Here is a 26,109-nt window from a genome sequence, read left to right as displayed (position 1 = left end):
TGAAGTGTGGCATTAGTGACATTTTTCTGAATAATTATCCTCTAAGGTCTGAGAAGGGGCCACAGCATTCTGGTTTTCAAGTGATACAGCAGCTGTAGGCTAGGCTGATAGATTACTGGCACCTGTACTGTGACAGCATTCTAGTGTTTCTAAAACCCAATTGGTTTGTTACTAAAGACTTTGCTTGTTTAGAGAAAAGGTTTCATCTATTTTACAAAATAATTTGAGCTATGGTCTGAGACTATGTCCTGCTTTGTGTATTCGTCAATAGCGGCAGCATTTCTGTCTCTTCCTATTATTAGAGCTCTACGTGCAATGTTGTGCGTTGTAGTTGTCCAGCACGCTTGTTGGGGGCACTTTGAAGACACTGCTTAATGGATTGTTTCAGGAGCGTGGCCTCACCTGGAAAGAACATGGTAGATTTGCTCTGTTCTTGGAAGGGATGGGAGCAGACACTAACCTTGGTATATATATACACACAAGTGCAGACTTAGGAACTGCAGACAGCAGTTGTCAGAACATGCATACTTGTTTCTTTCACAATTCACGTTCTTCTCTTGTACAGTAGTTCACCGTGTTGAATTTATTTTCTCAATGAACTGACAATGCCATTTTAATGCAAATGGATGAGTGCTGGTACCATTGCTGTTCATTCTGCAGCAAAATACTGGGGGTTGTTTCTGGTGGTGTTTTGGGTGTGTGGGGTTTTTTTGGGGAGGGTGGGGGGTTGACTGTGTTTTTCCTTCTTATAAGTAAAGATTCAAGTGCCCTTTAAAATGTTTAATTGCATCCATTAATATAGCCAGCGTAGGAGTTTGGTGAATTCAGGTTCAGGAACTGATTTATCTGGGCTATTAAAGTCATACGACAGTATGCTAAGGGCCAGATATGGAGATGGTGTGCAAACTGGCATATATGAGACTTCTTTATGTTCTTACATTGTATTAGCCTCCCACCAACTTCCTTACGCCTACTCAGTTGGCATGTAAGGGATGCTAGGGCGGTATAATTTACGTGGTAAGCTCCTCTTACCATATAAGCATTAAGAATATATAATTGAAATGCACCTCACCTTGTTTGAACTTGCTTCTTTTTTTTCTGTCTTACTCTGTATTTGTTCTGTGTTCAATACCATAGGCCACAGACCTTATTGGCATGACTGGGCATTTACAGAAATACAAATTGCTTCTTCAACTGATACCATAAATGCGAAAAGCAGAGGGGTTTTTTTGATTTGTCAATGGAGTAAAAGCTCGTGTGTGCCTGGAATACAGGCACAGGAAGAATGCAAGGGAAGAAGGCAAAATGGCATTGGCTCTAGAAATTATCTGGGAAAGGGGACTGCAGAAGAAGCAAGGACAGGTGCCATAGACACAACGCTTCAGCCCCTATGATAAATGCCTGTATTCATCTAGGTAACTCCAGCAGTAATCAGTGATAGGAAATGAGGAAATGGAAGCTGACTCAGGGGAAGTTCAGATTGGACATTAGGAAAAGGTTCTTCACTGCGAGGGTGGTCGGTCACCAGAACAGGCTCCCCAGGAAAGTGGTCATAGCACCAAGCCTGTCAGAGTTCAAGGAGCACCTGTAGGATGCTCTTAGTCATATGATTTAGTGTAAGGTAGTCCTTACACTAGGAGTAGGGAGCTGGACTGGACAATCCTTATGGGTCCCTTCCAACTTCAGATATTCTCTGATTCTAATTCCTGCGAGTTTTGTCATTGGCATAAGATTGTCAAGAACTTGCCATGGAAGAAACACCTTGGTACCTGGTTTGCAAATAGTCTAGGGTCGAGCTAGAACCTGTTTAAACTATTCTAGTGCCAAAGAATGATAGTATCAAGAAAACTGCAACATTGCCCTAAGAAAGTTAATCAATAATGTGACTTTTTGTTAACTGCACTGGACAGAATGGGGAATATACTACATAAAAGGAAGAGTCGCATCAAGCTTTCTGAGGGATTACAGGAATATTTGGAGCTTTGAATTTGCTTGGAAAAAGACCGTGTTTAAAAGAGATGAGCCTGTTGCCTAGTAGCAAGTGTACAGGGCTTTACTCATATCTTTTGAAGTAATCATGCTGCTTTCTAGTTCTCAACAAGAAAGTCTCAGGGAGTAGAATAGATTCGTTCAGCTTGAAGGGACCTACAACTATTATCCAGTCCAACTGCATGACTATTTCAAGGCTTCCCATAAGTTCAAGCACACTAGAGTCCAACTGCCTCTTAAACAATGACAGGCATGAGGCATTTTTTTCCCCCCTACAAAGGTACTATGAAAAATCAGTGGGCTGGTTTTGTGCATGTGGCAATACCTAGAGTCATGCCTGTATACCAGAGGAGGCAGTGCAGATGGTGACACCTTGTTCTCTGGATGTGAGCTGAGACCTTTGTATCTCACTTCTCTGCTGTAAGAGTTCCTGACTGTAGCTTTCTGAAAGTGTGTTTTTGCTGAAAGACAAAGCCTGCCTAAGTAGAATAGGAAGATGCAACAGACTGGGATGCAATGGTTTCAGGGGCAGTAACCAAACAAAAAAGCTGTTGTACAAAGCTGTATAAGCCGAGTGGTTGTTTCTTCCCTAATCCATTCTGAAAACTCACACAAAATTTATTGGACAATTTAATTTATATCAGACAAATGGCTTGAATCCATGGCACTAAAGCCTACACAAATTGAAAGAACCTTAGACAGTTGCTGTGTCTGTATACATCTCTCTCTCTCCCAAACACTACAAAAGCACCAAGTGCTGAAAAGCATTACGTGCTGTGTAAGATCACTGGCAACGCATGTGCCAAACCAGCTATGATACCAAAGGCTAGCACAGCCAAGCTGACTCAGTCAAATACTCCTTCAGCTGGCAACACTGGCCACAAATGGGTAAGAGATCTCAACTTTTTCATAAATTCTGAGTGCATTCTTTACACTTTCCACTTAATAATTAACAAATAAGGAGTGGTGCCCCAACCCCATCACCACCCCCCGCCCTGGCCCTTGCAACCTTGAATCTCATTCTCCCAAACAAGACAAAGGCTTTTTTGTTTTTCCTTTTGAAAGACTTCAGCACATGGACAATAATTAACTTGTCACTTCAATGTGGAGTAGGAAAAGAAGGATATTTAGTTCTTTCTGTGTTATTGCCAGGTTGGGGTGGTCAAAAATGACAGATTGAGCTAGACCTCTTATTCCTCCTATGGAGCAAGAAATACACAATGTTTCATACTGGGTATAGGAAAGCTTTAGTCTTTCCCATGCTATGGAAAGGAAAGTTGTCTAGTTTGTGATGAAATTGTGCAAACTGACTTGAGATAGGCTTGACAATTGTCTTTCTGTAACCTACGCTGCTCTGGGTTCTCCTCATCTACTGCCCTGTTACTCCACCTCCTTTGTTGTGGAGCTCAGGAGGGGACAAACTGGAGTCCTCCAAACTAAGCAGCTTCTCCCCAGCCCTTTAAAAGAAGTGAATTATGCTAAGTTAGAAAAGAAAAAAAAGTTAACTTTGAGGGCCTTCCCCCCCACCTTGTGTTTTCAGACAATACAGTTTCTGAGGTTTTCTTACAGTATTGGCAAGGCAATGCCTTTGTGCCAAGGGCAGCCAAGCCATGCCGTGATCACAAGCCTGTTCATTTTGTTGAGGAGCTCTCTGTGGCTGTGCCCATGGTCTCCCACAGAAACACAGCAGTGCAGAATGTGCATGTTCATGGCCCTTCTGAAGGAAGAGGGATCATGTGTGATCTCTACTGGCATAGTTTTTTCTTTACTTCTTGGCTTGTATACCAGCAGGCTGTCTGCTCTTCTGTAGGAAGTAGAAGACAGCTTGCACAGGGTGTGCACAGGACCCTCTGCAGACATAAAAACCTGGTGACCCATCTGGCCTTTCCCTCTTTGGGTCACCCAGCACAGATTGATCTTTGCTCCAGGATTCACATGGCCCTCAGTGTTCTGAAGTGCAGCCCCCGAACACAGAACAACTTCCACAGCGTGTATTCTGTTTGGTACAGACTTTGTGTCTCCCCCAGAAGAAATCGGCTTGGAAAAGAAGCTGACGGTTCCAGGCGGATCACTGAATGACATTGCAGAGCCATTGAGCCTAACTGAAAGATGTTTTAAAATGCATTTTAAGACAAAACAAGTAAAAGGAACACCCAACATCACACAACTAAAACCCAATTCTTCAAACGAGAGAACAACATACTCTCTCTTGGTGGCTTGCACAGAATTTCACTTGACTGGACCTAATGTTTACCTCGGGGAAAAGGATTATGAAGATAGTAAGAGAGGTTTCCAGGAAACAAAGGAATGGTCCTGATCTGAGTGAGGCAAATAATGAGGTCTGCTGGCAAATGAAACAGTGAGCCTAACATGAAGCTGTAAAGGAGCAGAGATGAATATTCTGTCAGAAGCTGCTTCATGGAAAGACTTAACCAAGGAGTTTAATGAATGCAAAAGATCTTGCACCCAGAGAAGGTGGGAGGGAACAGCGCAGATTCGTAGCAGTAGGTATTCATCACCAAAACTCGCTCTTTTGAATGCTGTTGGGTTAAATTAGTACAAAGTAAATGAATATCTTTACATTTCAACAGCAATTTATGTGTAAGCTCACAGAGGAGAGGAGATTTGTGTTTTCTGTTTTGTCTAAACCCCAAAGGATGCTGATAGATGAATGCATGGCAGGAATTGCTTTCGTTCTCTCCATTGTTGTTACCCTGGGAAGGAGTAGAGTGCCTGTCCCACCATCACAAGTGAACAAACTGTGCTAAATGGTGTGAGAGTTAATTCTTGTAAGTTCTGAGCAGACAACTTTATTTAATTGAACATGCAATAAGTAAGAGTTTAATGTCTCAAATGTCCACAGGGAAAAATCATTGGATATGATGGCTATGACTGCCTGCCAGCATTAATAACATAACCCTGTCTCCATGCCCAGGTGGAACAGAAAGTTGTCCTCAATCAGAAGGAACGGGGCTATTAAATACTGGGTTCATGTGCTCAGTGTCCATGGAGCTCTCCAGCGCATGGAGGGGGGTGGGACAGAGGCTGGCACCGTGTTCTCAGTTGTGGTCACTGAAGAGATGGCTGATGCTGGGGCTTGAGCAAAGAAGGTTGCAAGCAGTTGTGGGTGGTCTGACAGCCATAATCTCAGCCCATTTAACTGCCCTGAGGGCTAGAAGCTGGGTCAGCAACAGCTGGTCCTACTACAACTACTGCTGATGGTAGTGGCTTGGCTTCTCCCAGCAACAGCTGTCTCTTGCCCCACCTGCCTGATCCCTTTGGCAGGCAGCAGACCTGCCTGCTTGTCTTATCTTAGCAGCTGTAGCACCTGCCTGGACCATCCCCTATTCCTGCCTTTCATCCTTAGGGTTGCAAATCTTCATTTTTTTGCCTTTGGTGCTCAGAAGCAGGAAGGATCTTGCCAGTGGTGGTGGCATTGGAGGCTTGTAAATGAAAGGGATGTCATCAGCCCATGGTTTTGAATGAGAACATGACTGCTTTCTTGCAGAGCCACACCGATGGTTTTAATCAATTCGTTAAGAATGTGGCTTCTAAAACCAGTTTGTTCTCTCAATAGGCAGCAAATGGAACAGTGACTGCTCTATTGTGGATGAGTCCCTCTGACAGGAGAAGACACAGCATCCTGTTGTGGCAACAGCCACCAGCACTGCGAAGTGGTGTGTGGCAAGGCTGGGTTGATGGAGGCTCCAGAAGTCCCATATCTGGGCAGCTGAAAGGAAGACTCGGCACAGACAGGTGAGGGACATCTCAGTACCAGAACTGCCTCAAATCTGTGAGAAGGACTGGGGATAGAATGTCTGTCAAATGAGGAACCTGCAGCATCTTCGACTGAAGCCTGCAGCAGTGTCTGGCATGGCAGCAAAAGAATGTGTGGTGTTTGGGGCAAAGAGTAGTATTTCGGGATGAGTCCGTTACTCAGAGATGTCTGTGACATCAGACTGACTCTCCCATCTGTGTTTGGTTCATCTGCATGAGCATTTTGACACGGGCGAGGAAGGAGGTGAAAAGGTGGACTGGATCAAATAGCTGAGAGCAGCAGCGCTGGTGCTTGACAAGTTTCATGCTCGCTTTTACCTGGTCTGGCAGAATTAGGCATGTATCTTAAGGAACATGTTTGGGAACAACGTGCTTACACAGGGCCCTGTCCTAGAAAGCAGTAAAGGGAAAAATTTTGCTGTGGCTGTTGATGTGCTGGCTGGGATGAGGTTTTGAGAATGATGATTTGTGAGGATAGGTGAGGAACCCAGTCTCACTTTTCATTTAGACAGTACAAACGCCCTTCTGCCCTGTGAATGTCAGTGCTGTGAGTGAATAACCTGTAGTGTTGTAAACAGTCCTTTACACTGCCGTTGGGTCACAGAAACACTGATAAATTATACTTGGCCAATATAACAGCCAAATTAACATAAAAAAATTGAACAGTGCAGATCATGTGACAGGGAATCCATGGCGATGGGAACATTCAGTGGTCTCTTGTGCCTGTCCTTGTGTGTGCTGCAACTTTACTCCGTTTCTCACAATTTCTTGCTGGGTTTTCTATGTACTTGTGCACCAGCTGAACCTCACCTGCCTCCAACAGTGCTCTGGCATCTTTTTCAGCCTTTGCGGTTGCACCACCTACCACATAAAGGAGAGCTAGTTTTCTGCAAATGGCGCCATTTATTCCTACTGTGACTAGTGATGTATGTGCAGGGAAGCCATTGTCCTGCTACAATAAATTCTATAAGAGCTAAATACTAATGTATGATAAGGATCCATGCAGTGTTATGGTAACCTCTGGAGATAAAGGCAAGCATCCTTAATGCCCCGAGTTTGAAGTGTTGTTTTTTTTTTAAATACACCCAGCTGACAGCACTACATAGTGACATCTTTCTTTGCAAACCATGAGGAAATTTTGAACACGAGCAAAAAAACGTGGCATTGTAAAACAAAGCTGCCACACTGCCTTACCCAAAGCAGGGGAAGACTGAGCGCTACTGTTCATTACCGGAGTGTAGCATCATCTACGGCATCTACTCTGCGGGCCTATCAAAAAATCTCACTGCTCCAGGTGGCAGCGTTACTGTCACGGTCAGCTGCCCCGCCGTGCCAGGGCCAGCGCGGGGCAGGGCGGGGCCGCGGGAGGCCTGAGGGGCCGGGGCCCGGGGGGCCGCGGGAGGGCCTGGGGGATGGGGCCGGGGGGGGCCGCGGGAGGCCTGAGGGGAGGGGGCCCGGGGGGCCGCCGGAGGGCCTAGGGGACAGGGCTTGGCCTCGGCGGCTGCTGGGGACCCAAGACACGGGGCTGCGGGGCAGAGGCGGTGCGGGGGGCGGCCGCGGCCGTAACCGCCCTCCGGGGCGGTGCGGGGGGCGGCCGCTTCCGCCGGCTGCGGGGGGGGGGCCGGCTGCGGAGCGACGTCAGCGGGGCCGGGCCGGCGTCACGGCGCGGCGGCGCAGTGCGGGGCCGGGCCGGGCGCCGCCGGAGGTGAGGCCGCGGGGCGGGCGGCGGGGCCGGGCCTGGGGGTCGCGGGGCGGGGGAGCGGCGCGTTCGCCATTGACAGGAGCGTTTGCGGGGCGGCGGCCTTCGCGCCGAGCCAGCGCCGGCGCCAGGGCCGGTCCCCGCAGCGCTGGTGGCCGTGGGGCGTTTGGAGCCCGCGGGACCCACTGCAGGAGAACCGGGAGCAGACCCTGCGGAAGCAGGAGGAACTCATTCTCGGCGTGGAGGTGCGGGTCGGGCCGGGCGGGTGGCGGGTGGCAGGGCCGGCCTCGCGAGGCCCTGCGGGTTGAGATGCGCCGTTGCTGGTGTGGCCAACGTCGAGTGCCAGAAATGGCAAATAGCTGTTGACAGTGAAAGCTGACAGCCATGACACTGTTGAAGGAGAGTTTTCTTGCTTTGCAGCTGTTGTGATCACCAGGTAGATTCACCTGAGGACAGGCTTAAGCCCTGTGAAGGTGTCCGCTGGGGAAAAGGAGATGAGGAAGAGGGGCTGAGCTCACAGTTCTATGCTGACTTTCTGTGGGACCAGTGGCACGCTGTCAATGACAGCCTTTCGTTTCAAGTAATTGCAGATCACCACCATGTGTATTTTCGAGTCACGTGGAGGGGTTCTTTCCTTCTGTCACTACAACGTTGCCACTTATGAGTTGTGATACAACCTCTTTGCAACGCACAGTATGGAGCAGGAAGATAAAGGAGGATCTGGTATGAAATGGAACTGATAGATCAAGTGTAGGGAGGTCAACACCCTGGGTGCAAATGGCAAGGTGTATCAGTGGTGGAGTGCTAGCACAACTGCATTGTGATGTTTCTGTGAAAGGGTCATTAAAGCAGCTGTCATGAAACTCATTGGGTTTTCGTTATGTCTGTTTTTCTGGTATCTTTTTCCTAATTTTTAACAAATTCTCATCGTGAGGAAATTACTTTGACCCAAAGGTTAATAAAGGTACTGCTACAAAGTACGGACTCTGTCTGTGGAATACATGAATCATAAGAAGTTTTCAGTAATTTGTGAAAACAGCATGAAGGGGAACAGCAACGTGGGCATCTTCACAGAGTCTCCGTATGCTTCTCCTTTTGTTGGTCTCTTGAGGGGCCTTTGTATCTAATGAGCTTACCCACCAAAATGCAGCTTGCAGTCAGTGCCTTGTGAGATGGGGGTTGTCAAGGCATGGAGTTACAATTATGAATTGCTTGTTCTTCTCTCTCATGTGGTATGCATCTTGGTCTGAAGAGGAGCAGTCTTGAGGAAATCTGTGGTACAACGTTACACTTTAGTAGATGTCTTATCTCTCCCACCCTTCCTCCTCCCCCTCAGGCACCAAATACAGTCAGGTTACCCCAACTGCAGTCTTCTGTGATGTGCTTGGTATTTAATTTTGCATTGCGCAATGACTCTCTTTGGAGGCTTGCATGGAGCTGGGGATCGTTCTGTGTAGACCATCATCCTGCCATGCTTAACAGCCATTGCATCAGCGTGATGGTAAATGTGGGTTTACAGAGTTCTGCTTTCAATAATAGTTGGGGATATGCAGTGAAGAATGGCGCTGTGTAGGCTAAGGGCTACAGGAAGAAAGACTGGCATGTGAAATGTGCCAGAGGAAGTAGCAAAAAGCAGATTTGTGGGAGTTCTGTGCAGCCAAAGTAGCAGAACAGCTGGGATTCTTTTCCCTAGGGGAACTGTAAACAAAAAAGTAAGATATTTGTTTTGCTTACTAGTGTGCAGCTGTGAGGGTTTTCCTGAAGAGGTGTGGGGTGGTATGGAGCCATTCTCATGCAGCAGCAGCCTTTGGTCCCATGGGCAAGAAAGCATAAAGAAAGGGTCAGACTTCACTTACAAGCTGTTTCCATTTCTGGCAACAAGAGGCAAGAAATCACATGTGCTTTGTTAATTCAGCAGATCTATTGGCATCTATCCTGAGATGCTATTTGGGAACCCATTTGGCTGTTTCACTTGCCACAGTATGCAAGCTTTGGCTACAGGAGTGATTCTGATGAGACTCAAGGAGGCTGTTCAGCACTTGAATGCCATCCATCTCTGAGAGAGGAGTAGCAGTGCTGAGGGTGGCTTGTGGCGGGGCATGTATCTTCTTCTCGGGTATTAGTTTGAAACTTTGATTCCTGCACTGAAAAATGATACCAGCTTCTGGTTCCAAGCATATTTGTTGTCAGCTGACCTCATCCAGGTGTTCAGCTTGTGTAGTCTGAACTTCAAAAATACATTTGTTGAGTGCTTTGGTAAAGTCTTAACAGACATAGAACCAGAAAGAAGCAGAGGATCAGGCCCTGTCCTTGCAGTAGTGTCTGCTGAATTCAGGAATGTAAATAGGAAGAAAACCAAACTCAGTCATTATGAAAAAAGTTTTGCATTGAGCCTTGGCTTCAGCACAGGCAGCAGGAATGGTAGGATCAATACCGAAAGGTGATTTTGCGTTGCATTAGGGGTCTGGATCTGCAGCCAAGCCACAGCTTTCCTTGATTATAAACTTGAACTAAGTTAAGATGACCTCAGTCTAAGTGAACTGCAGATAAATGTAAACGTATTGCTGTTACGTGAACTCCTGGGAAGTATGACATGTCTAACTGCTAATTGTTTTAAATATTTCAGTCATAATATCCCCAGTGATGGTAGGCAATGCCTAGGTAACCAAGATAGGATCTCTGCTGTCTCAATTGTGCAAAGGTGGAGACATACCTATAAAACATATATGCCTTATGTCAAGAGATTGAGAGAAAAGGTTGTGACTAATATGAGGCTGCGCTCAGTATGTGGAGTGTTGAGAAAAGGCTTGAACTTCAGTAAATGAAATTAAGCAAAGTTTTTCTTACTCAACCATTTTATTCTGAACTGTTTTTCTTACAGACATCTACCCGTGATGATTCCACAATCTGCAACACCCCCCGTCAGTGATGCTGCGCTCTTGCCAAGCGGGGCTTCTCAGGAAATCTGGAGGTCACAAGTTCCAGGCTATTCTGGATCGGTCACAGGGCACATAAGTCATCGGGCCAATAACTTCAAGAGACATCCAAAAAGGAGAAAACACATTCGCCCTTCACCGCCACCGCCACCGAACACTCCATGTCCTATTGATTTGATTGACTTTGGGGATCTCCAACCTCAGAGGTCTTTCCTAGAACTCCTCTTTAATGGGTGCATTCTCTTTGGGCTGGAGTTCAGCTATGCCATGGAAACAGCCTATGTTACCCCTGTTCTGCTTCAGATGGGGCTTCCAGACCAACTGTATGGAATGGTGTGGTTCATCAGCCCTATATTAGGTAACTTTTCTTTATGCTATTTCTTCCCTTTTGTTTTTTTGCACTACATGGGGGTCATATGGTTTTGTTTTCTCTACCTCAGCTGTTAACGAGTACATTCTGTGTGCTGTTGAGGTTAAGAAGCACTAGCCATAATTTTAGACAACTGAATGGAGAGTAATTCTTGCTGTGTCTTAACTGACATGGGCCCGTGTGATCAAAAGGCCTCGTTTCAATGGCTTCTCGACCTCTTATATCTTGCAGGAGGGTAAGCTTTGGTTACTATGTTCCTATATTTAAACACTAGCAAAAGAGTATCAGTGTCTCCATTTAGGTCCCTGTGAGAAAAAGCATACAGAGACAGTTCCCGAGGTTGTGTGAAAAAAGCAGAGTAGGGTTGGCTTCCCCTGTTTAACTTTCTGAAACAAACAAGGTGTTCCAGTGAAGAAGGACCATTGATGCTGCCATTACAGGCATTGAATTACCTGCCTTAACACAGAGGCTGGGCTGGGAGCATATCCATTACTATGGGAAGAACCATAGCATGGGCTATTACCACTTGGAAACTTTGTTCTGCCTGTTCTTGTACTTGTTGAATGTGCTTCAGAAGAAGCGTGGTTTAACCCTGGCTGGCAACCAAGCACCACACAGCTGCTTGTTCACTCCCCCTCACCCAGAGGGATGGGGAGGAGAATCGGAAAGGAATGTAAAGCTCAAGGGTTGAGATAAGAACAATTTAATAGGTAAAGCAAAAGCCATGCATGCAAGCAAAGCAAAGCAGGGAATTTATTCGCTACTTTTGATTGGCAGGCCATCCCCAGGGCAGCAGGGCTCCATCACACATAATGGTTACTCGTGAAGACAAACGCCATAATGCCAAATGTCACCCCCTTCCTTCTTCCCCCTGTTTATATACTCAGCATGATGGTATATGGCATGGAATACCTCTTGGGCTAGCTTGGGTCACCTGTCCTGGCCGTGTCCCCTCCCAATTTCCTGTGCCCCTCCAACCCTTCCACTGGCAGGGTCCAAGGAACCAAAAATTCCTTGTTTACTGTAAATATCATCCAGCAACAACTAAAAACATCAGTGTCCTATCAACATTGTTTTCACATCATAGCCAAAACACAGCACTGTACTAACTATTAAGAAGAAAATTAACTTTATCCCAGCTGAAACCAGGACAAGAGTAGACAGACCCCTACTCACAGGCTGTCCCAGAGTAACACATGCACCTTTCTAACTTGTATGTTTGCTTCATGCTGTCTTCCAAGCTAATTCTGCAGGAGACCTCCCATCTAAGATGAGGTAAATGAAATAGCTTGTAAGTAACAGTACTTTAGAACATATAACTGTTGTACTCTTCACCTGATGTCAGTCTCTGCTGTATTGATGATGCAGAGTCAACAGCCATGACAACGAGCAGCGGCACATTACGTTATTCAGTCCCCGATGTGGGAAATGCTGGGCAGTACATTGTGTGTGCCTGTGTGCACCTGGGTGACTAGTACCAACTGGGGACAGTATTGTGCCATGGTTTACTGCCTTTTAAGCTACCTGTTTTAACTCCCCTGTGAAACAGGCTTGTAGAAAAATGCTGCTTACTGAGGATTTGTTTTTTCTAGGGTTCTTGCTACAGCCTTTGCTGGGGGCCTGGAGTGACAGATGCACATCAAGATTTGGGAGGAGAAGACCTTTCATTCTGGTCTTAGCAGTAGGTGCGTCTTTTAGAAACAACAGGCATAACACTTGTAAAGTACAAACATGGTTCATCTCTCTTCTGCAACATCCCCTCTGGCACTAGGGAGGATGCCCCTGAACAAAATGCCCCCGAAGTGTTGGGTTTTGTGGGTCTGAAGAAGGTGGTGAGTGATGGTGAGGTGATGCCTTGGCAGCTGGAGATCCACACATAAAAGCTTCTTTTGTCAGAGTCTGAAGAGATGATGTTTTGAGGGTGAAGAATGATTGTCTTTGGCCAAAAGCAGGTCCAGACATTTGTTAAGCTTGAACAGTGGAAAAGGATTATGTATATCCTATAAGCCATGCTCATTCCCCAGACTGTGGTGATCTCAACAAGGACAGTAGTGCTGGCTGCAAGGCTGTGCAGGTAGTATAATGCTTTTAGAGCATGGAGGTTTTTGTGCTTACAAGCAGTTGGTTGATTTTGATTTGGTTTTGTTCCCAGGAGCGTTGCTTGGGCTCTCGCTTATGCTGAATGGCAAAGATATAGGGAGTGCCCTGTCTGACACTGCAAATAACCACAAATGGGGGATCATCCTTACGGTCTGTGGTGTTGTGCTCATGGACTTCAGCGCAGATTCGGCAGACAATCCCAGTCATGCCTACATGATGGATGTGTGCAGCCCAGTGGATCAAGACAGGGGCCTCAACATCCATGCTTTATTAGCAGGTATGCTTGCTTGATGCTTCCTGGGTGATGTGAACCTTAAGTAAACAAGACCTACTGTGAGAAAGCAGAGTGTAAATCACTGGTCTTTTCTTGTATGAGCATAATAACCCAATACCTGGAGATGTAGTGCTAATTAACTTTGAAAACAAACTCTGCTTATTGCAGAAGGCTTTTGTAACTACCAAAACTCAAACAAGACATTCCTGGGTTAATCACCTGAAGGTCCCTCATGTTATTTATAATACCTACAGAAACAAAGTAATGCCTCCAGGGAGGAGGTTCGGCTTTCTGCAAGTCTGGGAAATGCCTTTTTCAGTCGCTCTGTTGCAGGGGAGAGCGCATACTGGGCACTATGATCCCTCATTGTTGTCGTCTTCAGTCACTGTGCTGCCATAGTCTAGTTTGCTTCATCATGAGATTGTTTCACACTCTTGAATGTACTTGTAAGAAAGAAAGAAAGAAAGAATAGTGTCATAAGGCTTTCACCATGTGAATGGAGTGAGACAGTATCCGGTGCCCTCAGAACTTCCGTGTTCATTGGTAGTAATGCAGTGGCAGTTTTATATACTGCCAACATGTTGCCGAGTAATGAGCTTGCTACGCTTCTGAAGTGATTCAGTCTGTCTTGGACGCAGTTAGATCTGCGTTCGTCTAACTGAGTGAGGAAAATGGATTTTCACTTACTTTCAGGAAAACAGTCTTAGCTGACTGATTGCAGAGCCTTGCCACGAGGCTGGTGGACACTTCTGTTTTACGGACTGAAATAGCTGAAGGTAAAGTGGTTTGTTCTTAGCAAAGAAAGAACTACCATTTTTGATTATTTGTATCATCACTTTTACAGCACTGACCTTCTCCCTCTTTCTGTCCCATGTTTGTACCTCCAGACTGTCCTTGTGGCGCGGATAACTGTTTATTACTGCATTTGGATTGAAAAGGGGTTGAGTAGTAAAACAGAAGTAACATGTCAGATTCTACTTATGAATAATCGTTAGACAAATGGTGTGCGCTGTTACTGACTTCTGTATTGGCTAGGGAAGATAATCTCGGCTCTGTTTTTCCACCAGGTCTTGGAGGTGGCTTTGGTTATGTTGTTGGAGGAATACACTGGGATAAAACCAGTTTTGGAAAAGCTGTGGGAGGGCAACTTCGAGTCATCTATGTCTTCACCTCAGTTATACTGACTATTACTACTGTGCTGACTCTAATCAGCATTCCAGAAAGACCCTTAAGGTCCTTTAGCAGGAAGAAAAAGGTGATGAAGAGTCCAAGTCTTCCTCTCCCTCCTTCTCCACCTTTCTTCTTTGAGGAGGGTGTAAATGAAAACTTTGCTTCTCATAACTCAGCTCACTTATATGAAAGTTTTACAAGTCCCGTTTCCCCCCTCAGCCCACTCACACCCAAATATGGCAGTTTTATCAGCAGAGACAATTCCTTGACGGGAATTAATGAGTTTGCATCATCATTTGGGACTTCAAATATTGACAGTGTGCTTATAGACTGTTTTACAGGCGGGCATAGTAGTTATTTAGCACTTCCAGCTAGCTTGCCCAGGCAGCCTGTCAGTGTCAGCTTTCCTCGGGTACCTGATGGCTGTTACCAAGGAGAAAACGGAGTTCTGGAGCAAGGGGAGAGCAGCATAATACCGGGGCCTGACGGCGAGCCGCTAAGGGTGGGCTCACTGGATGCGATAAAGCCACGGTCATCGGGGATCCTGAAAAGACCTCAGACCTTGGCCATTCCAGATATCGTAACAGGACACTGTCCAGAAAATAATAGAAGAAGAAATGTAACCTTCAGCCAACAGGTAAGGGCAGAAAATCAATGATATGACCCTGTAAACCTGAGCATTCATTTGATCTCTTCATATAGTTTTAAATGTGTGACATACAAATTCATCATTAAAGACTGCTCGTGACAGTTTGCTTATGAAAGTCAGTATGGGAACAGCATACCTGATATGACTTTATCGGTAAAGTAGTGGGTAGGATGTGAATTATGACTGGCAGTCTGTCAACTGCCATTGTTCACATGGCAGAAATGGGAGTGATCCGCTCTCACCAGGCCATGTGTGAAAGTTAGGTTGGTATTTTTAGCCCTGCTTCACCACCCAGGGAGCTACCACATGAGAGCAGAAAAAGACACATTTTTATTGAGCCTGTATCTTCCCTTTCCACAGAAATATCCGCAAGATAGGGCCAGGGATAGGACTCTCCCATGAGCTTCTCCTTATGGCAGTCATTACATCTGGTTCCATCAGGGAGGTGAGGTTTCCCTTACCCAGGGATAAGACTCTGGCCTCACCTCCCACTGTTGGTGATAACTTGGAATGTCTGAGACCTCTGTATGCTGGCCCATTTTTTTATGATCCGGGATGAGGTAAACTGTCCTCTGTTGTTTTTTGTTTTGTTTGGTTGGTGGTTTGGTTTTTGTTTTTATTTTGGGGGGTGGGGGTTGTTTGTTTTGTTTAGTTTGTTACTGTTGCTGTACTTTGACCCAGTTTGTGAGAGCAGGCTTTCTTAGGGCCAGGGTTTTATATTCTGTGCACACAGAGATCGAGCATCAACGTTAGCAAGCAATGAGAATGTGTTTCAGTTAAAACCAGCCTCTTCTTCCGTGATGTCTCTAGAACTTCAGGAACCAAATTCACCTGGATGTGGGTACAGCTTTTATTAAATACAATGGAATTTATGCCTTCCCTATGCTACTGGATATGGTTGCCAAATACCCTAGAGAAGTGAAGAGTACTGTTTCAAGTATGCTGAAAGCTGTGGCACAGTGCTGCCATTTAACACTTGTTCCAAGGCTGAGCTTACTACTTAGCCAAATACACTGTTCTTAGTCTTCAAGTCAACATACTGCAGCAGCAGAGTTTAACTTCCAGGTGATCAGATAGGTGTGTAATACTGCATAGGTTTGGGTTTTTCTGACTGTGTGTGTTGACCTGGGAGTTTTTACGGTGCAGGTTGCTAACATCTTGCTGAACGGTGTTAAGTATGAGAGCGAGCTGAATGGATCAAGCGAGACCTTGGAGCAACCACTCTCTGTGAAACTTCTTTGTTCGACCATCTGCCAGATGCCCAAGGCTCTTCGTAACCTCTGCATCAACCACTTCCTAGGTATTCGCAAAGTCCTGTCTTGCTTTCACCATGAAGTAGCCTGTCTTGGGTGAATGTTTTAAAATTTTTTATCTGTTGCTGCAATGGCTGCTAACTAGAGAGGGCATGGTTTGTTCCATATACACTCACCAGTAAGGTACTTTCTGGTATTTAGTTTCTTAGAACACTGAGAAAGGAAAAAACCCAAATGAACAAAACAGTAAAGCCTACAGTCCTAGAAAGGGAATAAGAGCCTAAATCAGCACATCTGTTAAATGGAAAGTTTATGCCAGGATGAGACAACGCCACTGAACTGAGAACTTGAAACTGTTGACTTTTTTTTTTTTTTAACGCTCTGAAGCTGGCATTACTGAGCAGAAAGGAATTAGTTTTATTTCCTTCCTTACACCTGAGACTGGCATTCACTTTCCTCCCTTGGGACAGCGCATATGTAGGGGTCCCAGAACAGGCCGTGAGCAAGTGCAGAACATGACGCTGCAGGAGAGCCCAGAACCAGTGCACTGTTACCTTTACCCTTGCAAGCAATCCAGTTTACACAAAATTGGACAGAAGATAACAGGTAGTTAATACTCATTGGCTCTGAAAGGCATTAAGAGATTGCCTGCATTGGTCGCCCTGACACCGGTTTGTGATAGGAGTTTTTAACTGTGTCAGAGGTGCTCTAGAGGCTGCAAGCCGCGACACAGGAAGCACTGCTTCCAGTTCTGTGTGGGAGGAAAACAGCAACCTGAAACAACTCTGTGATGAGCTGCTCTGTGAAGCTGAGCGTTGTGTCCTGTCAAAACCTGAAAGCAGCTCAGACTGCTGTAATCTATCTTTCTGTCTTGCTAAACCAGTATTCTGTGGGTCCCAGTTAGCCTCTAGGATACCACTTTGGAATTCAAAGGATAAATCTTGGTCTTTAAAATCCTGAATGTCTTTGACAAACATTGTAGCATAATGCACAGGGAACAGCAATCTCAGATAAATGTGGCGGAACATTATGTAATAACTTGCACAACCTGTCGTCAGTTATGGTTTGTTACAGAGCTAACAGCATCCATGTAGGCTTACAAGGGGAAATGGATACCCCGCATCCTAATAGGTTAACTTCTGGCTTTCAGGATGGCTTTCGTTTGAGGGGATGTTACTCTTCTACACCGACTTCATGGGAGAAGTAGTGTTTCAAGGGAATCCGAAAGCGCCTCACAACTCAGATGAGTATCAGAAGTACAACGCTGGGGTCACCATGGGCTGCTGGGGAATGTGCATCTATGCGTTCAGTGCTGCTTTCTATTCAGGTACTTGGTACAGCCACCTTAGCCACTGCTGTGCACCTGCTTCTTAAGCAGTGTTTCTGCAACAACTAGTCCGGCTTTTATATTGCACATAGCTACCGCATGGCACAAGTGCCGAAGCAGAGTGTTCTTTTTCACTGTGTTATTTCTGCTAGTTAGCTTGGCCTGTGCTGACAGCAGGCGAGGACAGCAGTCCAGTGAAAACACATCTCTGTTAATATACAGTTCCTTTCACAAGTGGCATTTTCAATGTCCATTGAATCCAGAAATACACTCAGCCACCATAGGCACAGTTCTGGTCCAACAGCACTCTGCCCATGTACCCCTGACAGAGCACCCCGGTGTCATGCACCACCTCAGCACCTTGTTGTGTGTGTCGTGTGTCTGTCCCCCTGGCCCCAACAGTTCCCATTTACCCTTCCAGGACAGGGGCATAGCCATGCTTCAACTCTGCCGTGCCCTCCATGTAGGTAGGGCAGCAAGGTTGCATCATGGCAGTGGGATTTGGAAGGGGTCCTTGGCGCTCACGTGTGAGCCACCAGTTAATCAAAGGCATGAGGGTTGCTGCCGAAATGTGGCTGCCTAACGGCTGGGCTGTGGGTCCCAAAGGCGCACCCCTGGGGTCCACTGACTGGCTAGCGGCAGGAAGGGCCACAGTTCACCCCGAATGCTGTGCCATTGTCTTGCAGCTGCACTGGAGAAGCTGGAGGAGCGGTTCAGCACGCGGACGCTGTACTTTGTGGCGTATTTGGCCTTCGGGCTGGGCACAGGGCTGGCCACGCTCTCCAGAAACATCTATGTGGTGCTGTCACTGTGTGCTACCTACGGCATCCTCTTTGCCACGCTCTGCACGCTGCCCTACTCCCTGCTTTGCGACTACTACCAGAGCCATGAGGTGAGCCCCGGGCCAGGGAGGGGAGAGGGGCTCCCATGCCACCCCCTGACGCTGTGCTGTGTCCCCCCCGCAGTTCGTAGGCTCGCAGGCGGAGGGCACGCGGCGCGGGATGGGCGTTGACATCTCCCTGCTGAGCTGCCAGTACTTCCTGGCGCAGATCCTCGTGGCCCTGGCCATGGGGCCGCTGACGGCGGCTGTGGGCAGTGCCAGCGGCGCCATGTACTTCGCTAGCCTGGTCTCCTTCCTGGGCTGTCTCTTCTCCTCCCTCTGCATCACCTACGAGCTGCCGCCCACCGAGGAGCTGCCACACACTGAGGAGCAGCGCCCGCTCTTGTCCCGTGCGCGGAATGAATAAATGGGAGAAGCCGCCACAGCCTCTGCTGCCTCATTGCGTCGCCCTCGGCCTCCCCGTCACAGCATGGTGGGCTCATGCGCCCCCGGGATGGCAGCAGTGGGCATGGCAAACCGAGAAGCTCTGCGCTGGCTTCGCCGACCTTTCCCCTGCCTGTGGGAGGGTGAGGGGCAAGTCAGCGGCGCCTGGCACCACTCATCCCTCCCCAGAGGTGGCAAAGGCACGTCTGTGCCCCTGGGGCCACGGCAACAGGAGGTGGTGGTGTCAGCGTGGGGCCATTCCCTCCAGCTTCCCCAGGGTGTCCCAGGGGGACGGCTGATGTCTGGCCTAAGGCAGGGGACCTGGCAGGCCGGTGCCTGGGTGACCATGATCTCTCAGGCAACAGCGAGCTGCAGGGCTGCGCACGATGCTGTGGGCACCTGGGGCCGTGGTGCTCTGCCAGCTTCGTGGGCAGAAGGTGCCATCTCATGGCCAGGCCCAGCCCCCAGTCACCAGGGCAGCGGTGACTCCTGTGAGGCCTTGGGGAGTGGTGGGGCCAACCTGCGGGTCCCGGCCTCTGCCCGTGGTAGGCCTGACTCTGGAGGTTGCTTTACAAAACTTTGGAAAGGCTGAGAACGACTGGTCTTGCTCTGGTGGTGTAAGCACTCCACCTAGCACTGCAGCCGTGCTTCTGGGCGCGTAGAACTGCCACCAGCAGAACTGCTCCAGGAGGCTGCTGTGGGGTGAAAACACAGCAGCCTGGCTCCCAAACCCTGCTCTGTAGGTTCTGGCTGTGGTCCGTGGTGATGGATGCCAATATGTGTGTATTTCTTTCCACATTGGACTTTTACTGAAGGCTACAAGGGCTTGTGATGACTTTGCAGGAGGATGGGCAGTTGTCCATAACCCAGCTTTGGGGAGAAGGGTCTGACACAAAGTCAGCTCCCCTTGAGTAGAAACTTACTCTCAAAGTTACGTTGGGATCTGAAGAAAAATCATTTGTGTGAAAGCCTGTAGCACATCATCAGTCATTTTTCATACAGCTGTACATTGTGACATTTTAAAATCTGCATGGGCATCAGTGATTAAGTACATGTCAGCTAGTGCTGCATCTTCCATATCTCATTGAAACTAGTAAAAGGGCTTTGGGTTTCATTTTCTCAGAGATTTCTTAATTATTCTGATTTTGGAAGTTGGTAAGTGTGTGAGAATTTTGTACAAGTTCCAGTTAAGCCCAGGAGACTTTGGAGAGCAAAGATGAGAACAGAAATAAAACTGTTTCTAGAAGCCCTGTCAGCCTGCCTCCGTATTTGGGTACCAAATTTTACCAAAACCAACGTTTACCAAGGCTGATGGGCATTTTGGTGTTTACATGTGCTGTGCATGGCACCCCTGCAGAGGTTGGTTTTTGCTCACCTGATCTTCAGGTCCAGAAGAAAGGTTTTCTCTGGAGGGTCACTCCTTTTAGATGAGTTGTACTTGACTGTTCACTTAAGTTTATTATGATGCTTGATCCATGATGCCAAGATGAAATAACTCGTGTGATCTGTAGCTGTTGTGGCTTGCTACACTCCAGTGCTGAAAGCATAATGCACAACTTGTAAGAACCTCTTGTTTTTATCATCTGCCCCCGCGTATTACTTTTTTTTTAATTTGAGAAGCAAGTTTCATGCTACTTAAATGGAGGAACACTACTGAAGTTATGAAGTGAAGCACTTGGAGGTAAAGGACTGTCAGACTGATGAGTCTGTTAATCTTTCTTTTCTTTGTTTGGGCCTATGTAGTATCATATCTGCAGGAATATCTGTGATGCGCCACTTCCTTGATTATGCGACAGCTGTCTCCAGGAATGTTCAGGATGAAGCTGGAACAAAGTAGCATGAGAAACTGTACATTTGTTACTTTTGATTTCTGACAATCTAAAGACATGACTTTGGAGAAATTTTGTTTTCTTGTTGGTCTGCTGTGTAACCTTAATTTCTTTTCCTTATCTTACCAAACTTTTGAACTCCAAAATGTGTTTGAGTTTGGGGTTTTTTTTGTGTGTCTCCTGCTAGCTAATGCAGTACTGGTTCTTTAATTGTTTTCTCCTCTTAAGTTTTGTACCCAGCATTATTGCACTAAATGGATCATGAGCACTTCCCTTTTCTAGGTCGCTAGAGTTGCAGGTGATTTTGTTGCAAGCGAGGATTTTCAAAAGATTCACAGAATTGATGAAATCAATGTATTTGATGGTAACGTTTGTCTCTGCTTCCATCTGTAAATAATATTACAAAATAAGTTTATATAGTTACAAAACTATTGCTACGCTCATATGCATTGCCCAATAGAATATACATTACTTTTTCTATTTTATTGGATAAGTACATTATTTTGCGTATGTATTTATGTAGTATTTATACATACATAGGAGTTTTAAGTCAGCATCAACGTATGTTAATTTGGGGCTTTGAGCAATACTGGGGGTGTCTGGAAAAAAACCCAGATCCTGTCACCATCATGCAGAGCTGGAAGTTGCACCAAATCCATAGACATAACTTTAAAAAGAGGCATTGCTTACTTGCTTATTCTTTTCCTTTGTCATACGTTTTGTGTTTTACAGACGTTACTGTATGTGGTCACTGTTGAACTGTGAGCTGCAAAGTGACATTTACCTTTTGGAATCCAAATGCTTCAAATATTCTGTCTAAATCTGCACGCTGCTGTTTAGAAGTAAGATGCATGAGTTTAGACAGTAAAGTGATTTTACACTGTGCTGTAGTTTAATCTCTTTAGCAGTACCTAAAGGTTAATTTTGATTGAGTCCTTATCATTAAATTTGCTGGATGGCAATTACTTGTGGATGTTCATAAATGTATTTATAACACATGTACAAAAGTAGGGAAAATGGGGAGAAGGATGGAGAAAGCGCCAGTCAATGGTCTCAAGTTTGCAATTAAGCTAGCTGTAACCATTTCAGCATGTGTCTGCGTTCACTCAGCCTCTGCCGTGTCTCTCAAGAAAGACAACCTAACGATTTTGGAACTTCTGCTGTATCTTTGAATGAAGAAAATAAGTATTTTCAAGAATCAAAGAAAATAAAATTGCATGACTGTATATATAAAAAAAGCAAACTATTTGAAAATAGTTATCTAGACAATTTATTTTCTACTAACAAGCAGTTAGTCATCTTGTATTCTATAGGAGATGCACCTTACTTTATTAAAAAAATAATTTGTCTTCAGGTAAAAGGTGGTTTTCTTAATGTATGTTCTCCCTCCCTCAGACTGGAAGCCAGCCTTTTAGATACCATTACTGTAACAACACCCAATGGATTGCATCAAGTACAATAAATATCTTGAGAATTCTGCTGGTGCTGAAATGCCAAGGGAAATCCCCAGCTTCTGTTTAATTTATCTAAATTGACATTTTTCATACCTCTGGTTGTTAAGACATAATGAGTCATTTAGCTGAGCTTTTCTGTTGGGAAGGTTTTTGTTGGTGTTCACTGAGGAAATGGCTGCAGCAACTTTCCGTTGCTGTTCCTCTGCCCCAGGCTGCTGCTTCTGTAGCAGGGTCAGTGGAAGGGAAGGTCCTAGTGAACGTGGGGCAGCGTTTAGGGTGGCAGATCTCAGGCTGCAACACCCAAGACAACAGCAGAAGCTGTAGGGCAGCAGTGCTGGGACAGACTGGAAGCCTTTTACTAGAATCCTTAGCTTTCTTGGTATCATCATCCATGCTGTCTCCTAACAGGTTTGAAGGTTCTGGGAAGACAGTGTTCGACACTGTACAAGGAGTTCACATCAAAAGCCTTGCCAACACGCTCTCTCTCATATATCCTGTGCAGAAATGGTAAATGCATGGACTTTTCGGTGTATGCAGCTCGCTGCCTAACACCTCCACCCACAGTGCTAGCCAAGGGGTTTTACTTCAAATCTGAAAGGCAACAGCACAGTCCAACACCCAAACAGCGCTAATGGCTAACGGTAACCAAAGGGAGACTGCTTCGTCAGCCTGCCCAGCGTCTGGAACACGGAAGCACTCCAGGAGTGGGAAGAAAGCAGGGTTATGAGTAATGTTAATTAGATGAATTCAAATGTGAAGGATGTGCGGAGAACTGGTCTGCAGATGGAGGAGCAGTCTGCAGTGGGGATGATGTGGTATTTGCCCTGCATATAAGCTGTATGTAAGCTTTTTTTGTTTGTTTTGTCTTTGCTTTTTCTAGGATCCAGGAATAGCTTTCTTGAACAAAGGATAACAAATTTTGTTGCAATAGCCAATGGAACAGCCAACAGAGGAAATCACAGCGTCAGAGCAGAAATGAAGATTTTGGTTTGTGTGAGTACACTGCTAACCAAGCTTACAAGAGCTACTTAAACAATGAGCAGTTTAATAGTATTGCTGTCAAATGCTCTGAAGAAATACTATGCTAGAGATTTGAGCTTCATCTGCAGCTTTCTTCAACCCTAGCTTTTGCTGTGTGTCAGCCTGATGATACTCCAGTCTGCTTCTGGCTTACGCTCACTCCTTTTACACAGTTACTTTTTTTTAGCCCACACAGCTTTTGGTGGAGGAGGGGAAGGTGACATGAGCTGAGTCAGTGTGGTAGCTTCTTCCTACCAAGAAAGAAAAATTCTTGCTCCTTTTTCCCTAGCTCTGGAGTATTTAATGCAGTGTCTACAGCAACATGTACACCCTTGAACCTAGATCCCTGTATGTTATGCTGCTATGTACAGCCCCTTAAGCAACAGGTCATCATGGCTCCAAGAAAATGCATCAACTAACCTCTTGAAAAGACAGGTTCAGCCCAAAGCATAAATGGCATTCAGTGTTCATAGCTAACTGCTACTGGTTCTCTGTAGCAAACTCTGGGAGGCCTCAGCCATACCTTTTCCAGCACTGCACCTCTTGCCATTTGTGAGATATTAGAATTGCTCATTGTAGTTTGTTCGCAGCCTTCACCTGCTGACAGCATCAGCTGTCTGAGAATTACATGTTACAAACTCAGTATGCCAATTTTTAATTTTTCTTTTAAAAGCTTGAGCTGTCCTGCACTAGTGCACAGCACTCTACATCTACACAGAAAAATGCACTCCTCCTGTGGCAGGCTGGGTGTACTGTGGCCCAGAGGCTGCGTGTTGCTGCATGCACTACCCTTCTGATCCACAGGCACAATTCAGGAACCCTGACAGCTACTCGTTTGGTCCATGAGAAGAAACAGACCCACCACTTGCATGGACTGTGAAGAGGGAGTTACGTGAGGAGAAACACATCGTTTTCTCTAAGTCCACTCCGATCAGCTGCATGTTGTTTCTCAGTGTAGCGGGTGCCTTAGCAGGGGACTCAGGGCAATAGGCAGAGCAAGAGAACAGCTGAGAGAAGCCACTATAGAACGCACAACCTGAGCACTGCCAGACTCTCCTCTTGGTCCTTCCTCCACATACCTGATGTTGTAACTGTGCCTTGCAACAGCAGTGTCTGATGCTGATACTCACCCTACTGCATTACAGACCACCCCCGTAAAACTACCGCTTTACTGCCTCGTGTGTGGTTGTGGGATGCTTTATTTAATAACAAAGTAGTATTTTTTCTTTAATAGGAAAAAAAGCCAGGCCTCCACAAAACTGTATCAGAAGAAACCTTACAGATCTACCTTCTTGTGTTTGAAGCGGTAAGCTCCAGAAAGGGAAAGCTGCTTGGTGCCTTTAGGTTACAATGGGAAGAACTGTGCAGATGCAGTTAGTTTCGAAGCAAGGAAATCTAGAGTAAGCTAGAAAGGAACTTCCTAGAAGCCCTGTACCAGAGTACAGTCAGCATTTGACATAGAATGTGATTCTGAACGTATCAAATGCATGGAAGAACGGGAAGGTACTAGAAAAGCAGTACCATCACCTTTCACAGATGATTAAAAAAATATTCTTTGAATATTTTTTTAATCATCTACTTTGATCTTTCACCCATAAGCAGAAATAAACCCACCCATTCTCAGTATTGTGATTCTGTTAAAAGCAAGCAAGCCCCCTTGTGTTTTGTTTATTCTTCCTGTATTGGCACAGTTACATTGTAAGCCTGAGCAAGATGCAAAATGGAAAACTTGTCTTTGCCTCACCTTTGTAGAGTTGTGCAGAAGTTGCGCCAAATGAAACCCCCAAAAACAAGATGTGTATCTAAGACAGGAGAAAGATTTCAGTGGGTTTCCTGCTTCTTGGGATGGCATCAAATATGTGATGAAGTAGTAAGACTTGTATCTCATGTCTCGCAAACCCCACTCCCTCTTTATCCAAAACGGAAATCTTTCCCTTCTGCTTGTAAATGAACAAATAGGTGCAGAACTTCCCTGGGGAAATTAAACAGAAATGCAGCTGCCATCCATTTGCATTTGTGCCAGGCCTCTTGTGAACCACTGGACTGTCTGTTCCAGTAAACTGGAGCAACGAGTCAGAACACCTGACAAATGAGCCGTGCAAAAAGCAGCACTCTAGAGCTAGTAACGTGCCTTTGGGAAAAGCCGTATACACCTGCTGGAATGGTTCCACACCTACATCACAGTAAGAAAACCCCTTTTAATATCTGCTGCACCACATTCGACAGCAACAGTAAACTTGTCAGAGCAGAGTCTGGAGTGAGCAGCACGCACGCAGCGTAGAGCGTGCAGCTGGCACTGAACGAGGTCAGACGCTGCTTGGGGCTGGGGCTGCTCTGCTCGCCCGGCGGCCGCGGTCTCTCTCAGGGCGCCTCGCTGGGTCCTGGCGAGCCGTCTGCTGGGGGCGCGGTGGCCTCCTGCGCTCGCCGCCGCCGCCGCAGCCTCTCGGCGCCGGTCACCGTCATAGGATGAAGCGGCAGAAACCCCGCCAGACCTGCAAGGAGCCGCGGTGAGCCGGGGCGAGCCGCACCGGGCCCCCGCCCCAGCCCCCGCCCGGGGCCTACCCAGGAGCTTCTCAGCGGGCCGGGAGAGCTGCGCGCCGCAGCCCAGCCAGTGCCGCAGCCGCTCCAGGTTGAGCCCCGCCACCTTCTCGCCGTAGGCGTTAGGCAGCGGGTCGAGGCAGCCCAGCTGCTCCAGGTACTTCCCGTCGCGGGCGCGCCGGCTGTGCGCCGCCACGATGCGGAAGAAGGGCCGGTTGGTGCAGCCGCCGAGGGCGAAGCGGATCACGACGTGCCCGCCGCGGTAGCCCTTCAGGAGGCGGCCACCTGTGGAGAGAACGCGAGGCGGTCGGGGCCGGGCCGGGCCGGGCCGGGCCCCGCGGACACTCACCGGGCACTCACCGAGCTGCACCATGACGGCGGCCAGGCCTTCTCTGCGTCGCGCCGCGATGACGTCACAGGGCCCGGAAGTGCGGCTGTAGCGCTGTCGCTGCGTCGCGCC

At 46.9% G+C, this 26,109-nt stretch overlaps 2 protein-coding genes across 10 annotated transcripts in view; one reads left to right on the top strand and one right to left on the bottom strand.

Annotated features, from left to right (window-relative positions):
- SLC45A1 (solute carrier family 45 member 1) overlaps positions 1-18,809 on the top strand; it is a 53,347-nt gene extending 34,538 nt beyond the window's left edge. For 3 of the 9 annotated variants that reach the window (XM_080380041.1, XM_080380044.1, XM_080380042.1), the window contains 9 exons: positions 5,567-5,745; positions 10,347-10,759; positions 12,364-12,456; positions 12,924-13,148; positions 14,213-14,952; positions 16,111-16,264; positions 17,368-17,544; positions 18,231-18,436; positions 18,510-18,809. In XM_080380041.1, the coding sequence (XP_080236167.1) occupies positions 5,567-5,745; positions 10,347-10,759; positions 12,364-12,456; positions 12,924-13,148; positions 14,213-14,952; positions 16,111-16,264; positions 17,368-17,544; positions 18,231-18,436; positions 18,510-18,791 (2,469 nt within the window). In that variant the 3' untranslated portion in view covers positions 18,792-18,809. Of the gene's footprint in view, positions 1-5,566; positions 5,746-7,383; positions 7,472-7,579; positions 7,711-7,733; positions 7,902-8,815; positions 8,967-10,346; positions 10,760-12,363; positions 12,457-12,923; positions 13,149-14,212; positions 14,953-16,110; positions 16,265-17,367; positions 17,545-18,230; positions 18,437-18,509 lie in introns of those variants that run through there. The other 6 variants (XM_080380049.1, XM_080380043.1, XM_080380045.1 and 3 more) reach the window with 5 other exon arrangements.
- Positions 18,810-25,289: 6,480 nt separating this feature from the next.
- Positions 25,290-26,099, bottom strand: MRPS16 (mitochondrial ribosomal protein S16). Its single transcript, XM_080380091.1, has 3 exons — positions 26,010-26,099; positions 25,674-25,934; positions 25,290-25,603 (listed from the first exon to the last, which is right to left on the bottom strand). Exons 1-3 carry the CDS (start codon positions 26,020-26,022, stop codon positions 25,473-25,475), a joined length of 405 nt encoding a protein of 134 aa, XP_080236217.1. The 5' UTR covers positions 26,023-26,099; the 3' UTR covers positions 25,290-25,472.
- Between the last annotated feature and the right edge of the window lie 10 nt (positions 26,100-26,109).

The sequence above is a fragment of the Falco punctatus genome, assembly GCF_963210335.1.
Source record: "Falco punctatus genome assembly, chromosome: 3".
In the NCBI taxonomy this organism is placed as follows: domain Eukaryota; kingdom Metazoa; phylum Chordata; class Aves; order Falconiformes; family Falconidae; genus Falco; species Falco punctatus.
The sequence above is the reverse complement of the archived record's forward strand: the minus strand, read 5'-3'. Positions and strand labels throughout refer to the sequence as shown.